This window comes from Phocoena phocoena, chromosome 8 (genome assembly GCF_963924675.1).
Source record: "Phocoena phocoena chromosome 8, mPhoPho1.1, whole genome shotgun sequence".
NCBI classification, from domain to species: domain Eukaryota; kingdom Metazoa; phylum Chordata; class Mammalia; order Artiodactyla; family Phocoenidae; genus Phocoena; species Phocoena phocoena.
This window is the reverse complement of record NC_089226.1, coordinates 100267027-100282509: the sequence shown is the minus strand read 5'-3', so window position 1 is coordinate 100282509 and position 15483 is coordinate 100267027. Positions and strand designations below refer to the sequence as shown.

At 58.1% G+C, this 15483-nt stretch overlaps 1 protein-coding gene across 1 annotated transcript in view; it reads left to right on the top strand.

Annotated features, from left to right (window-relative positions):
• SYT7 (synaptotagmin 7) overlaps window positions 1-14727 on the top strand; it is a 79031-nt gene extending 64304 nt beyond the window's left edge. Inside the window, exons 11-16 of the mRNA XM_065882454.1 lie at window positions 3024-3159; window positions 7367-7637; window positions 11076-11245; window positions 11637-11751; window positions 12247-12446; window positions 14623-14727. Of these exons, the coding sequence (XP_065738526.1) occupies window positions 3024-3159; window positions 7367-7637; window positions 11076-11245; window positions 11637-11751; window positions 12247-12446; window positions 14623-14727 (997 nt within the window). The remainder of the gene's footprint in view (window positions 1-3023; window positions 3160-7366; window positions 7638-11075; window positions 11246-11636; window positions 11752-12246; window positions 12447-14622) is intronic.
• Window positions 14728-15483: the final 756 nt, after the last annotated feature.

The window sequence follows — 15483 nt, the reverse complement described above, 5'->3', positions numbered from 1 at the left end:
ATGAACTGGCTCCATTTTCACCTACAGCCTATTTTTACCTCCTTGCCACTTAGGTCTCACTCCATATAACACACTCACCCCTTCTGATCATTACATCAGTCGTCCCCTGCCTCCCTGGGAAAGGTGGGTGTGGAGCTGGAGGCCCTGGGCCCACGCCCCAACCCAGCCCGACTTTCCCAGTGGACACAGGCCATTCCCACCCGGTCACGCCCACCCCATCCTGGAAGCTCATTTCTCAAGGCTCTTGGGGGGTTTCCCAGGTGATCGGCCACTGCAAGGGTGCTTCCTGCCCGGCACTCTCCCATCCCCAAGCTTGGCGTTAGCACCGCCCACAAGGCGCTTTAGGGCTCCACCCCTCTGGGTTCCTGGCTGCATGAATCTTGGAATGGTGGGCTTGGGCCAGCTGTCCCTTCCTCCTCAGCTTCTGCCTCCAGACCGAGGGTCTGCCCTTCGGCCCCAGTGCCCCCTTCTCCACCCAGCTGACCCCTTGGCCGGATGTCACCGGGGTAACGGGTGGGTGGCCCTCGGCTGTTGTTGGGGAGGACATTCTGCCCCCGAGGTCTGTTTGCAGCAGGCTCCTGGGAGGAGGAGTGGCCACTCCAGGTCCCAAGCAAGGTGGGGTGCATCTAGCAAGTCGCTGACCCCACTGCCAGGGTCCTTGGTGGCCCTGAAGCCCCGCATCCGGGATCCCCCAAGCCCCTGGGCCTCAGCGCCGGGGCCCCAAAAACTTCGGAATGCTGCTGGGCCCAGGAGGGAGGGAAGGAGGCCAAGGCCGCCCCTGGCTCCCACGCCCTGCTGTGCCCGTTCCACCTCGCCCATGCTGCCCTGCACCCATGCGCACCTCATGCTCTCAGCCACCCTCTCACCCTTGCTCCTTGGGATCCGAATGGTTTCCCCCGTGGCCCCACCCCCACCGGAGTCGGGGGCGGGGCCGGACGGGACCTGGCCACCACCACGCTGCCCTCACTCCGAAGCCACCATGTTTCTTCTGTCCTGGTGTGTGTCCCCCGCCTCCTCTCTGCCTCTACTCTCCTCCTTGTCCCCTCGTCCGCCCCGCAGCCTCTTCACTCGCCTCCAACTAACCTTTCTCGGCCTCTCTCTCTCTCCCTCCCTCCCCGTCTCCTTCCTCCCATCTGCTCCTCACAGGGATGTCCCTGGGCCAGTGACGGGCCCTCCGCCTCTCCCTCTGCCTCTGTGCTCCTGTCTCTCTGTCTCTTTCTGTCCTGTGACCTCCGATAGCTTCAGTGGCGCTGACCATCTCTTCCCAGGCTGCTTTGCAGCTGTGCTGACGCTGTGGTGTGGCCAAAATAACTCCGACTTTCTCATACCTTCAGCAGTCAATCCCGGCTCTCTCCTCCTCACCCACTCTATTTTTAACCTGACTTTACCTCTCCAGCTATTTCAGTCTCCTCCTCCCCGTGCCTGTCTGTGTGAACACGTGTCCGTGTGTGTACATGTGCGCGTGCTCTGCTCTGGCCGCACCTCTGGGAGGGCGCCCCGCGCCTCCCAGGTGGGGTGGGGCGTTTCCTTGTCGTCCGGGCAAGGCCAGGCCCTCACAGCAGGTGCGCCGTGCCTCTAATTCTCAGAGCGTCTGTCCCTGAAACTGCTCCCTGCTTTTTTGTTTCAGCGTTTCCCAATTCACATGCGCACCTTGGCATGCCGGGGCCTCCCTGAATGTGTGTCCTCTCAGGATCTAAGTGTGCACATCGCTGTACGTCTGTCATCTTGCTGCTCTGGTTGACCTGCCTGGTTGCCCCTGCCATTCTCTCCGTGTTGCCCTGGGTGTCTGTCAGGCTTGTGTGCACTCGTGTGTGTGTGTGTGTGTGTGTGTGAGAGCGTGTGCACACCCTGCTGTTGGGTCCTGGTGTCTCTCCTCCAGGGCCTGGCATATCCTGTGCATGTCTGTCTGCCTGTCATAGTCAACCGTGTGCTGGCGGCTGGTCCATTCCGAGGGCCACGGCTTGTGTCCAGCCTGTGTGTGTCTCTGAGTCTGTGGCTCTGGTACTCTCGAAGCTGTTCTATTGTAGCCCCTCCCGAGCCCTGTGCTCCCATCACCCCGTCTTCCTCGCTGCCTGCCCCCATCTCTCCTCCTCATGGGGTGTTCCAGCCTGGTCCCTGGGCAGGCTTTTAATGCCCCCTTCCTGAACCCCAGCTAGACGGAGACTGGGCTCACCACCCAGCCTCTGGGCCAGAGAGCCCAGCTTGCCGGGGGCAGTGTGGAGCCGGGGTGCACACAAGGCCTGGAGTGGAGCTGTCAGATCCGGGGTTTTCGGTGGGACCCCGTCTTTCTCTGACCCTGGGCGAGAGCCTTATCAAATGTGTAGTCCTCAGAGTGGGAGAAGGGTCGGGTTTGGGCAAGGGGGTGTAGATTTGCCCTGTCCAATAGGTGACTATTTAAATTAGTTTAAGTCAAACAACCGTGAAAATTCAGTTCTCAGTCATACTGGCCACATTTCAAATGCTCAATAACCATGGGTGGACATAGAAAGTTCTACTGGACAGAGCTGTGCGGACAGTGGTCCTGAGCTCACCTGGTCAGTCTCGTGTCTAAAGGGCACCTGTGTTCCCGCTGAGCCTGAGCAAACAGGTGGGGCCTCCAGGAGACAGGTGCTCTGGGCGTGTTTGCCTGGGGTAATGTCGCGGAGAGAGGACACGCCGTCTTGGGAGCCTCCCCGCCGGCCTTCCAGGCTGGAGCAAGCAGGGATGGATGGAGCCTCTGGGGAGGGAGGATGCTCAGAGACCACCATGCAAGCTGGGGCTGAAGGGTAGGGGATTTTCTGGGAAACAGCAGGAGTGGGAACACTGGCCGAAAAGGCACCTGCCAGGGGAAGTCGAAGCCGGATCACGCTGGGGCAGAGGCGAGGGGGACGGCCCTGCCCCCATGGACAAAAGTGTAGTTCCTGCTGGCCCGCAGGAGGTGGCAGCTACTTGGGTCTCGGAAGGTTCTGCTGCCACCCAGACCCGTGGCGCCCAGCCCAGCCCACCTCTAGGTCCATGCTCATTCGGATTCCTCCCACCCCCAGGTTGCCTACCGGAGGGAAGGCAGTGAACACAGCCCCAGTGCCGGGCCAGACGCCCCACGATGAGTCTGACCGCCGGACCGAGCCTCACTCCTCCGTCTCAGATCTCGTCAACTCCCTCACCAGTGAGATGCTCATGGTGAGAAGGGCAGGAGGCCCGGGGCAGGGGGAGGGGCAGGTGTGGAGATTGGTGACAGTGTGGGAGTCACGCAGGGGAACCAGCATGGTCATCTGTCAAGAGAGACTAAGATTTCCCATCCTCCTCCAGTCTCTGGATTGAGCAGGGGCCCAAGAAACCTGCTGTGTGATCCTAGAAGGAAAGGCTAGTGGAGCGAGGGCTTGGAGGCGGAAGGTGTCCCCTCTCTTGGGGTGGCATCCCACTGAGTAGCGGTCTCGGGTGGAGCGGGTCTCATATCCCCTTCCCAGGGACCATCCCCAATCCCCATGGCTGGGGAGCCAGCTGAGGCCCAAAGAGAAGAGGAGAGCAGAACCCCTCTGGTCCTAGTTCCTATGAGGGAACAGCTGTGCTGGGGTTCTCCTGTCCACACCCCAGCCTCCCCGGATCCCTGCCTTATGGATCTGGAGTGTTTTCACCACGGGAGAGGTTGTGGCTTCACATGGCGCCCCCTGGTGGCAGCAGTGAGTCACAGCCATTTGCCTCATCTGTACTTTCCAAAGAGCTCCTGGAGGGACCAAGGCCCCAGGGCGATAGAGCACACTGTGATTTGGCAGCTGGAGATTTCAGGCGGGAGTCAGTCACAGGCTTGGCAGCCCAGAGTTTCCAGGAAGGCTGGGTGAGGACGTGAGGGTGGGAACCCGGTGCCTGCTAGGTTCCTACTGGGACCTGGGCCCCGCTTCCTCTTCCCCCTTCCCTCCTCCCTGTCTCCCCCCTTCCTCCCAAAGAGGGAGGGAAGGGGGCTCGGTGGGCTTTCAGGCCCTTGCCAGACCTGACGTCATTCAGTTCAGAGGACCCTTGCCCACTGCTCTGACACCGCAGCCCCCAGCCTCCCCGGGGCCCCCGGAGCCCCCAGGCCCCACCCTCCTGCCATTCAGGGCTCGGCCGGCTCTAACCATCCATCCACACTCTTCTTTCCTAGCCCAGCGCCTCTCAAATTGTGATAGGCACACGAATCACTGGGGGATCTGTTAAAATGCAGATTCCCAGTCAGCAAGCCTGCTACGGGCCCCCAAATCTGCGTTTCTCTCGGATGCAGATTAGAGCATCAGATTTTCCACGTTCCAGATCTGGTCTCCCTTGGGCCTCCCCACCTCTCCCCTCTCCCTGCCCCCTGGGCCCTGAGTGCCTGGTCCTGCACCACCTCCTCTCTGTCTTCCCCCATCCATGTAGATCAGCCCAGCCATCCTCTGCTCTGGACGGGCCATCGCCACAGTCCATCCTGCCTCTCTGTGCAGCCTCTTAATTGGCTACGGCTTCCCGGTAGCCAGGATCCCAGAAGGGACGGCCCTTTCCCAGCCAGCTTGCCTACCCCTTGCTGCCCCCGGTTGGGGGTGGGGGTGGGGTGGGGTGGGGGTAGAGCCGCAGGCAGAAGGAGGAAGTGCAGGCCCCAGCGCCCTCTCACGTGCTCAGCAGATGCTCAGAGGTGGGCAGGCAGGGTCTAATTGCCTAGCCCTGGGCCAAAGCTGGGTCACTGGCATTAATAGTGATGATGAAGATGAACAGGGCAGAAGTAAACAATCGGCTGACCTCCCTGCCCCAGGCGTGGAGAAACAGGAGTCGGGCACCCGCAGCCTTACAGACAAAGGGACCAAGGGGACAGGGTCAGAGAGGGGGCTGGGCCGCATCCCCATCTGAGTTACTCCTGCCATGCTTACTTCTGCCAGAGCTGGGGCTCAGGCAGCACCTCCTCCAGCCCTTGGTGGGGGTGGCTAGCCTGGTTGCCATGGAAACAGATCGAGGCCCCGCCCCAGCTGGTTAATTAAGGCTCAGGGCTGTGGTTTGGGAAGGCTGGGGGTGGGCACAGAGCCACTGCCCACTTCTGAGGTGAAGTCCACTGGCCCAGCTTGGGCCTCTCATCCAAGACTACCTTGTTTGGGAACCAAGATCCAAGTGACCAGCCTCAGGTGAGGCTGGGGCCACCTGGGCTCCAGTCACCAGGGTCTCCACCCCAACTCCACCCCAAAATGTGGAGGGGCAAGTGGTCGTGGCAGGGACTGCATGCCCAGGCTCTCAGTCCATGGCCAGCAGTGGCAGGCGCCAGGCCACAGAGCAGGACCACGAAAGTGATGTAAACCCCCCCTTAACCTTCCCTGGAACCCCGTAACATAGGTGTGTCTCATGGTCCCATTCTACAGATGCAAAAACTGAGGTTAAAGGGGAGTGGGGCTGGTAGGAGGAGAAGGAAGGAGCGCCAGGGGAAAACTGGATCTGGGTCGGGAAGCCAGATTCTCAGCGGGCCTGAGTGGAGCTTGCAGGGCTGCCTGGATCCCGCCAAGGGGCAGGGCTTGAGGGACCCGCTTCCACTGTGAGAAGAGCAAGGGAGGCAGCTCAGACCCCCTTCCACCTCCAGGCAGGACCAGGGGTGTGGCTAGTGGAGCCCCAGATCTGAGTGTGAGAGTGAGGGCAGCTGGAAGGGCACTCATGGTGGCTGGGCGCTGACTTGGGTTCGAACTCCGGGCTCATCTCTTAGTCACAGGCGACTTGAGGCAGTAATCTCTCTGTGCCCCCAACCAAGTTGGAGCATGGTAGTGCCTGCCTCATCAGGATGTTGTAGGGAGTAGAGGAGGGCAAAGCACACAGTACAAGGAGTAGGGTAGTTACCACCGTTAGTGTGATTTGCATACTCGTCGCCTAGGGCAGCTGAGTCCTCACTGGCTTGCAGGAGGAAGTCTCAAAATGTCTTGGGATGTGGGCCTGTTTTGGTGGAAAGAGTGAACTTTCAAGTCAGAGAGAGTCCGTACTGCTGTGCAGTCTTGGACGTGTGACTTAACCTCTCTGAGCCAGTCTCCTCAGCTAGAGAGCGGTGATCACTGCCTCTCCCGGCTGTTGTCAGGATTCAGTAGGAAGAGGTGACTGGTGCACGCTATACACATTAGTTAGTATTTCAGAGCCTGGGGCCGCCTCTCCAGGATGAAGGCGGAGGGCACAGAGAAGTCTCCTGCAGGGGAAGGAGAGAAAGCAAACCAGTACCAGCAGTTTTGTCATAAATATGGTACCCTGAGTCCTACCCTGGCTCTTACCCAATCACCCCAGGAGCGTTCTTCGGTTTTTTATTGGAGTAGAGTTGATTTACAGTGTTATGTTAGTTTCAGGTGTACAGCAAAGTGAATCAGTTGTACGTATACGTCTCCACTCCCTTTTAGCTTCTTTTCCCATATAGGTCATTACAGGGTACTGAGTAGAGTTCCCTGTGCTATACGGTAGGTCCTTATTAGTTATCTATTAACCACCAGGTGGCTGGGGGATGGGCAAGATTCTAAAACCTAACCAGGTGTCCCCAGTGAGCAACCACAGCTGGAAACACTTGGCTGGGAGACCCTCCCCTCAATTCCTTCCTATTTTTTCAACATCCTCCTGGGAAGGGGACACCATGCCACCCCCCACATGTCTGTCGGTTGCTGGGTCTGCTCAAGTGGCACCCCCCCGGGGATGAGGGCTGAATGCAGGTGTAACCTCCCTTCCAGTGGTCCTCAGCCTTGGTTTGCAGTACTGTCACCTGAGGCTCCTATTACACAATTCTGCCGCCCAGGGCCACCCCAGCCCCATCAAATGAGGCTCCCCAGGGATGGGGCCTGGGAATCTGTACTTTAAGTGTCCCTACCTTACACCAACAGACGTTGCTTTTGAAAACTCGCCTCTCTCATTTTGTAAATCACATCATCCTCAGAACCCCAGGGTCACTTTCTAAAGAAATATCGTGGTAAACTCTTTTGAGATGAGAACAATCTCCCTCATCTGTTTTGTAGCCCAGGTTTTTGTGTCGGTGTATTTCGCAGGGGACCCCGCAGGGCTGTTGGAAGAGGGGAAAGATGGAGGAGGGGGCTGGGTGGGGGGCGGGTCCCAGGGTGCACCAGGGGAGGTGAAGCAGACCCGGGGCTCCGAGAGGCTGGGAAGTGGGGTGCACGCTGCTCTGGGGTTCAGGGGCTGTCCCGGCTCTGCCCCTCCCTCCCTGTGTGACCCTGGTCAGGGCACCTGCCCTCCGCCTCAGCAACCTCACCCAGATCTGAATGTGGGATGTGCCACCACCAGCCCCGCGTGGTGACCATGGGGAGGAGGCGGCTGGACTGGCCTTGGGCACAGCGAGGCCTCCCAACCCTGCTGGGCTACAGAGGGGGCTTCAGGGAAGCAGAATCCTCCCCAGCGCTGCCTGCCTCTCCCCCGCCCCCAGCTCTCCCCAGGCTCTGAGGAGGACGAGGTCCACGAGGGCTGCAGCCGAGAGAACCTGGGCCGGATCCAGTTCAGTGTCGGCTACAACTTCCAGGAGTCCACGCTCACCGTGAAGATCATGAAGGCCCAGGAGCTGCCGGCCAAGGACTTCAGCGGCACCAGCGACCCCTTCGTCAAGATCTACCTGCTGCCAGACAAGAAGCACAAGCTGGAGACCAAGGTGAAGCGGAAGAACCTGAATCCCCACTGGAACGAGACCTTCCTCTTTGAAGGTGAGGCTGCGCTGCCCCTGCCCCCAGAGTCCCCCTCTTCCCCTCCTCCACCCCCCGCCAACCCTCCCCCCTCCACGTGACCACATGCACAAACGCACAGGTACCGGCGTGCGCACACGCGCGTACCGACACACACAGGCGAGTAACTCGGCCTGGTTAACCTGCTGCGTACCGTGTCCAGCTGGGATGAGGTTACAGGGCTGAGTGGAGCCAGCATCACAGCCAGAGGCCGAGGAGGAAAGCTGGGCCACTGCCCGGACACAGGACCCATCCTCAGGCGTGCAGGAAGGAAGGAAGGCAGCCACAGGATCCAGAGGTGGGGCACCTGCAGTGACCGTAGTGTAGTGGGTAAGAGCCCAGGCTCTTACCATGGCCCAGGCTGCCTGAGTTTGAATCTCAGCTCTGCCACTTACTAGCTGTGTGACCAGAGGCAAGTTCCTGAACCTCTCTGTGCCATGGTTTCCCCATCTGTAAAATAAAGATACTAGTGAGGGTTAAACAACTCAGTGAATTGTAAAAGCACTTACAACACCCAGAAAACACTTTATACCAGTTTGTTAAACACACTCCATCGGCTCCCCTTCTCTGACCCCTCCCCCTATTCGGGACAGGCCCCTCCAGATGCACAGGAAGAAGAGCTCTGAACCATGCCCCAGGGTCCTAGAGGCAGATATCCTTCCTCTCTCCTGCAGGCCCATCTTTATCTCTTGTCTCTGAGGAGTCAAGGTAACCAGGAAACTGGGTGTGTGATCAGGGAGTGATTTCTGTCCCTGGCCCTTTGGGTGCCTGGACCCCACTTAGAGAAACCATTAACCTTTCTTGACAGCTGTGTTCAACCAGTGAGAATAAATCCCTACAACGCCAACTGCCTGGTGCCCTGGCTCTTCAGAGCCTACAGTGTGTGCCCCAGGGAATCGGGAATCTTCCCCATCTGGTGTACCAGCCACTTGATATCTCACCCCTTCAGCTGGCACAGTGACAGCCAGCTCACCCACTAAATAAATCATTGAGGGTGAGCTAGTGAGTGCTTGCTCGTTTCTTCCCTCCTCAGTTCTGCATAGGAACAGGTTTAGAGATGGCACAACCAGTGAGAGGCTTGGCTGGCTGTCTGCAGGTGTATGTAGCCAGCTGGTGGGGTGAAATTTATGGGCAGAGCCCCAATCCACTGATCCCTTCTGCAAACATTTACCCAGCATCTAGTATGGGCTGGGCACTGTCCTGGGTACTTGGGGTACGAAAAGAATGAGGCACCATTGTGACCCTCAAGGCATTCCTTGGAGGACACAGATGTGTAGATAATTAAGCCATACATTGCATGACAGATGCTGCGAGAACCCAATATAAACTCCCCTTGGTGGCGCTGAAAAACATTTCCCAGAAGAGAGGCCATTCATGATGGGTTCTGATGGATGAATAGGAGTTTGCCAGATAGGAGACTGCCTCCTCTGGTGTTGAAGAGAGCTGACTCAGGCGCAGGGACCCCTTGGAGCCTTCAACCTTTCCAGAACACTTGTCCTCATGCATTTTACCTGAATGGATGCCAAAGGTCACCTGGGGAATTCCCTGGCAGTCCAGTGGTTACGACTCCGTGCTTTTACTGCCAAGGACCCGGGTTCAATCCCTGGTCAGGGAACTAAGATCCCACAAGCCATGCAGCGTGGCAAAAAAAAAAGAGAAGAAAGTCACCTGGACAGGTCCCTGGGGTACTCCAAGGTGAGCAAGACATGGCCCATAGTCCCCCTCAATATAAGGAAGAGGCCCTGAAGGCATTCAGAGTCTGGGGGCTGAAGGAACATAGGATTTCCTCTTCCAGTGCACCTGCCCTGGTGAGAGGTAACTCTGTGCTTCTAGCGTCTTTGGCAAAAGGTGCGAGAATCCTCCAGAACCCTTCCTCTCCCTTCATCTTCTCCACCAGTTGAGCTAAGGTAGTAAGTATCCTCTCTTCTTCCTGTGCACACCCTGGTTCAGGATGACAGCACCTCGGGCCTCCAGGCTGGCCTGCACCCACTGCCCCCCCAGGCCGGCCCCTCCTCTGACTAAGCTTCCCAAGGCTGTGACTCCAGCTTCAGACCTTCCCTGGCTCTCTTGCGTCTACCATCCCATCCAAGCTCCTTCCTCTGGCTCTCCGCTCTGGCCTCATCTCCTGCTCCAGCCCAGCACACTCCATGCCCTTTCATGGGCATTTATTCATTTGTTCAATTATTGATTCACTTAACAAATATTTAATCGAGCGCCTACTGTGTGCCAGAAACAGTGTTAGATGCTGGGATCCGGTGGTTGAGGACAGAGATGCCTTCCTGGAAATGCTGGCCCAGTGGGAGAGTCAGATTCAAGGAAACATAAATCTCTAGTACAGCCTGTGATAAGTGCTGCGAAAGGAAAGTGCTAGTGTATAAAACACGGGATCTGACCCCATCTGGCACGTCAGGAAAGAAAGCTGAGACCTGATGGAAGAGGATAGGCCAGGACGGGGCATGATGGGGCTGGGGCAGGAAAAGCCAGGGTGGCTGGAGCTCGGTCATTGAGTGAAGAGCGGTCACAAGATGAGCAAGGAGAGGACAGCGGGCCAAGTTGTGGAAGGACCTGAAGCCAAGGCAAGGCGCACGGCTTTTATTCTAAGTGCACTGGGAGCCTCTGAAAGGCTTTCCGCAGGAGAGTATCATAATGTGATTTCTATTTTTAAAAGATCACTCCGGCTGCCGTGTCAAAAAGGGGCTGTAAGAGAAAGTACACAAGCGGGGAGGGCTGTTTGGAAACTCTTGCAACCATCTAGGCAAGAGGTACCGGCGGCTTGGACGGGGAGGTGGCCGTGGAGACAGGGACAGCTGCCGGTCTGCTGAGGAAGGACAGGAGGACTGTCCATCGGCAGGAGGAGGAAGGGGAAGCGCGGAGTCCTAGGACAGGCGTCTACTGCTTTTTCTTTGCCTTTGCCATTTCCCTCTGCCCTGAGTCCTCCTGGGGCTTGCTTTCTGCCAGCTGTGGCCATCTCAGGCAGGGCCACTTGCCCAGACTTGTCTCAGAATGATTGGCAGTGGCAGGGCTGCCCAGAGAGCAAGGGGGCCACTGCCCAGTCGCCGAGATGGACCCGTGATGAACCAGTGAATGAATTGTCCCAGTCTGCTCCTGATTAGCTGTGGGACTTTGGGCAGGTAAGTTAAGCCATCGGAGCCTCAGTCTCCTCCTCCGTAAAATGGACAAGATACCGTCCACCTCGCAGAACTGTCAAGGGAGACAGATGAGACCACGACAGTCCTTGCTAACATTTCAGGAGGGTCTGAACGTGGGTGTTGCCGGCTACACCCAGGTGGGGTGGCAGCAGGAAGGCACAGGGCCAGCCCTCCCCTTCCTCCCGGGGCCTTCCTGCCCAGGAGCGTTGCCCTGCCCCGGCCCCGTGTGGCCACTCTGTCCTGCTCTTCCCCTGTGCTGTCTGTCTCCCAGGTTTCCCCTACGAGAAGGTGGTGCAGAGGGTCCTCTACCTCCAGGTCCTGGACTACGACCGCTTCAGCCGCAATGACCCCATCGGGGAGGTGTCCATCCCCCTCAACAAGGTGGACCTGACCCAGATGCAGACCTTCTGGAAGGATCTGAAGCCATGCAGCGATGGGAGTGTAAGGCCCCACCTGTGGGTCCTGGCTGGGAGGCTGGCAGATCCTGGCCCGGTCCTAGTCCCCTCACAAGCTCAGGGAATTGGGAAGGTTATGGGTGGGGTGGGGCAGGGCAGGTGGGCGGGCCTGACAGAGCAGTTCCCACCCACAATCTCAGGGGAGGCTGGGCTGTGATAAAGAACCTGGGGAGCAGGGCCCAGACCTGCCAGATGAGGGGAGACCAGGTGTGCATCCGTGTCAGACAGAGGGGGCGGGTAAGCACCCAGGTCCAAGTGGAGGGGTCCTGGGGCGGGGGGGGGGGCGGGCTCCCCTTGTCCCCACAGCCCTCTTGTTCTCCCTCCCAGGGGAGCTGAGAGGAGTGGCCCAGCCTCACCCCTCCACTTGTCCCTCCCAGGGGAGCCGAGGGGAGCTGCTCCTGTCTCTCTGCTACAACCCCTCTGCCAACTCCATCATCGTGAACATCATCAAAGCCCGGAACCTCAAAGCCATGGACATCGGGGGCACGTCAGGTGCTGGCGCTTCCCGCAGCAGAGGGCAGACGGGCCAGGGAGCTTCTGGCGCACGGGAGTCTCACTGCATGTGGACATCAGGGTCCTGCCTGTGGCCCTCACCCTTGTCCCCCGTGCCCCACCTCCAGTCCCAACTCCTTTACCCTAGAGCCCTGGTGCTGTCTCTGGAGCACCCTCAGGGTCAGCAGCATCTTGGATACTGTCCTTCCCAGAATCAGGAAGAAAGCGAACACGATGGTGGGGAGGCCTGGGTTCTAGTCCCAGGTCCGACACTACTTGTCCGTGACCTCGGGTGAGACCTGGCCTCTCAGTCTTCTCCTTCGTGTTCACGGAAGGGCGCTAGGTGATGGCTGAGGCCCCTTGCGGCCCCTCCATCTGCTGACCCCCCAGATCCCCGCTCCTCCTTCCTTAGGGCTTTCCTCACCCTCTGGGGAAATCACGCAGCCCCAGCTTCCCCCCGCTGCTCCTCTGACCCTTCCCCCACCTGTCCCCCAGACCCTTACGTGAAGGTGTGGCTAATGTACAAGGACAAGCGGGTGGAGAAGAAGAAGACGGTGACAATGAAGAGGAACCTGAACCCCATCTTCAACGAGTCCTTTGCCTTCGACATCCCTACGGAGAAGCTGAGGGAGACAACCATCATCATCACCGTCATGGACAAGGACAAGCTCAGCCGCAACGACGTCATTGGCAAGGTAGGGGGGCACCCAGCAAGGGTCTGTTCTCCAAAGAAGCAGCCGGGGTAGTAGATGAGCACAGGGCTGGACAGCAGGAGAGAGAGCGTCAGTCCCTTCCCCTGTCAGGGCCTCCGTTTCATCTCAGAATGAGAGGATTGGACGAGATTCTCCCTAAGTGTCCTACTGTGGGTCCACCACTTCAGGACAGACCACTGGAAGAGCAGGGAAAGAAGGAGGTGGTAGGAAAAAGTGCCCTGGATCCCCAGAAGAGGGTTTTCTGGACAGGACCCTCTGACAGGGTAAGGACATCAGAGCAATGTCACCCAGCGTCCCGTCTGTAGAGGGTGAGCTGCGTGAGGCAAGTATTGAGAGCTGTAGTCAGGCTCCGAAGACCTGGCTTTGGTTCCCACCTCATCTTGGTTCCCCAAGGTCAGTTGCCCAAGTGACCTTGGGCAAGTCACTTGCCTCTGTGAGCTCCAGCGTTCTCATTTGTAAATGGAGCTACTAGTACCAACCCTACAGCACCTCACAGGGTGGCGTAAGAATTGCCTGAGACACGTGGACATTCTCCTTGTGGAAAGTGACCTCTCCTCGTCCTATTTTAACCCCAAATCCATGCCTGGCCTTGAGTTTTTGCAGGATACGATTCTGTGACATAACCGCATCCGCTTTTCTACTTTGAAATGTCTATTCCTGTGTTTGTTTATGGCTTAGTGTTGAGAGTACGCTCTTGATAGTCATACTACCTGGATCCAGGTGCCAGTTCCACCTCTTAACAGTCATAACCTTTATGAGCCTCATTTCCTCCTCTTGAAATGAGAGTAAGACGATCCTAACCTCACAGTATGCTGGGAGGATTGAATAACACAGGTGAGAGGCTTAGCACAGAACTTGGAACGTATATGTCAGCTACTATTATGATGAAAGTTGTTTTTGAAAAGTTCTTAGTAAGGGCATGTGTGTCCATTTAGGCTTGGAAGTTTGACCAGGAACAGTGCAGGAAGCCAGTGATCAGGGCAGGCGGAGGGGAGGGGTAGATGTCAGGAGCAAGTGAGGGGAGACCATGGATCACCCAGGGCACAGCCCTGTATGAGGGAAATGGGAAGGGGTGACCTGGGCGCCCACAGGGAAGGGGGCCGAGGTGGAGACACCTCTCAGACAGATAGGAATGGAGAGCCTAGCTACTGGGGGTGGAAGAGAAGCAGCTGGCCCTGCCTCCCATCCAGCAAGGCCCAGGGAGTATGACTTGCCGACCTGTGGTCACAAGTGGGACAGGTCCCCAGCACAGCGTCACCTACACCCCAGTGGGACTATGTGTTCTTAGCAGGACCTGCTGAGCCCTTCCTTGACGAGCTCAGGCCAAGTAACCGTACCTATTTCTAAGCTCTTCTGAAGCTTAGCCTTTTGGAGTTGCGTATTCTTTGGATACCACTTATAGCTCCCTTTGAAACAGTCCTACCTTCTGTTGTCTGAACCAAGGGGAAGGTGGGTTTGTTCTCACTTTGGTCTGGGTAGCTTAGAGAGCCCTATTAGCTCTTAGCTACAGTCACAAGGCTGGTGTCAGCCCGGGGATAATGCACACAGCCCTCCGAAGCTGTGAGGCCCCTAACACAGAGGCAGGTAGGCTTGGGCCGATAGTATAGAGCCCCAAAGACCTAGATTTAAATCCCTCTGCACCACTCATAAATCCTGTGACTATGGGTCAGTCTCTTAACTCTCTGTACCTTAGTTTCTCCATCTGTAAAATGGGGATAATAACATACCTGCCTCACAGGTAAGGATTTGATGATCTATGTATATAAAGTCCCTAGCTCAGTGTCTGGTGTGTAGTAAGTGCCCAGGAGGTGGGAGTGATTGTCAGTAAGGAGAGATAGGCCGTGCCCAACAGGTGGGGGAGGGAAGGGTGTGGGAGAGAACTGCCTCCATCCCCATCAATCCCAAACCACAGGAGAGTCTGGGAGTCCAATTCGGAAGGGCCAGGCATGCCCAGGCTCCCGAGGGCAGGCACAACAAGGAAAAGAGGGGGGCCTCTGTGGGGTAGGTTGTCACTGCAGGCAGAAGCCCCTTGGTCCCCATGATCACAGGCCATTGTGGAAATGGAGTGTCACCACCATTGACACTCCGTTTCCACAATGACGCAGGGGCGACGCCTCAGAGAGTGCCACTAATGCCGTCCTCTTCCCTTTCTCCCCAGATCTACCTGTCCTGGAAGAGTGGGCCCGGGGAGGTGAAACACTGGAAGGACATGATTGCGCGTCCCCGGCAGCCTGTGGCTCAGTGGCACCAGCTGAAGGCCTGAATGGGGCCACGGGAGGCCCAGGGGGCCAAGGGCCTGGGTCCCCATCATGCCCTCGCCACTTTATGCACAATGCCTGGCCTGGCCCCCCTGCCATGGGTGAGGGAAGGATCCTGAGGGCTGGGCCAGGGAGGGGTCCCAGGAATCCAGCCCCATTTCTCGGGAGAACCAGCCCCATTCCCCACCGGTCCAGCTCTGGTGGAGGGGCTCTGGGAGCCATTTTCCTGCTTTGCCCCTTTCCTTCCTGACTTGCCGATACTAAAGAAGTGGGGGGCGGAGCACGAGAGCCAGACGGGCAGACGAGCAGATCCCTCCAGAGGCCCGCCAGGTGGGCACGGTCCCCCGTTTTCTTTAAGGCAGTGCCTGGAGTGGAGAAAGGCCACCCCTCCCCAGGCCGCAACGTGGGCCCAGGAGAGGGGAGGTTGAGGCGTTTGGCCCCGGCCCGACCAAGAGAGGCGTGTTCCAGGGCAGTTTCAGGTGCCGGCTGGGCCCTGATTACCGAGGATAGTATACAGCCCGCTCCGGGGTCCTGGAGCTGCAGCCCTGTGTACTTGTGTTGTGTCCACCGTGTGTGTGTACGTGTGCGTGCGTGCATGTGTGCGGGTGGGGGAACTCGCTCCCTGTTTCCCTGGGGCCCGCAGTGCTGAAGACGATGCAGAGAGGGTTTCGTGAAGTGAGGTAGGGCTGGAGGCTGAGAAGTCAATGCACAGAGCTGGGGCGGGGGGGGGCGGGGGGGGGGGTGGGCGGGGAGAGGCAGGG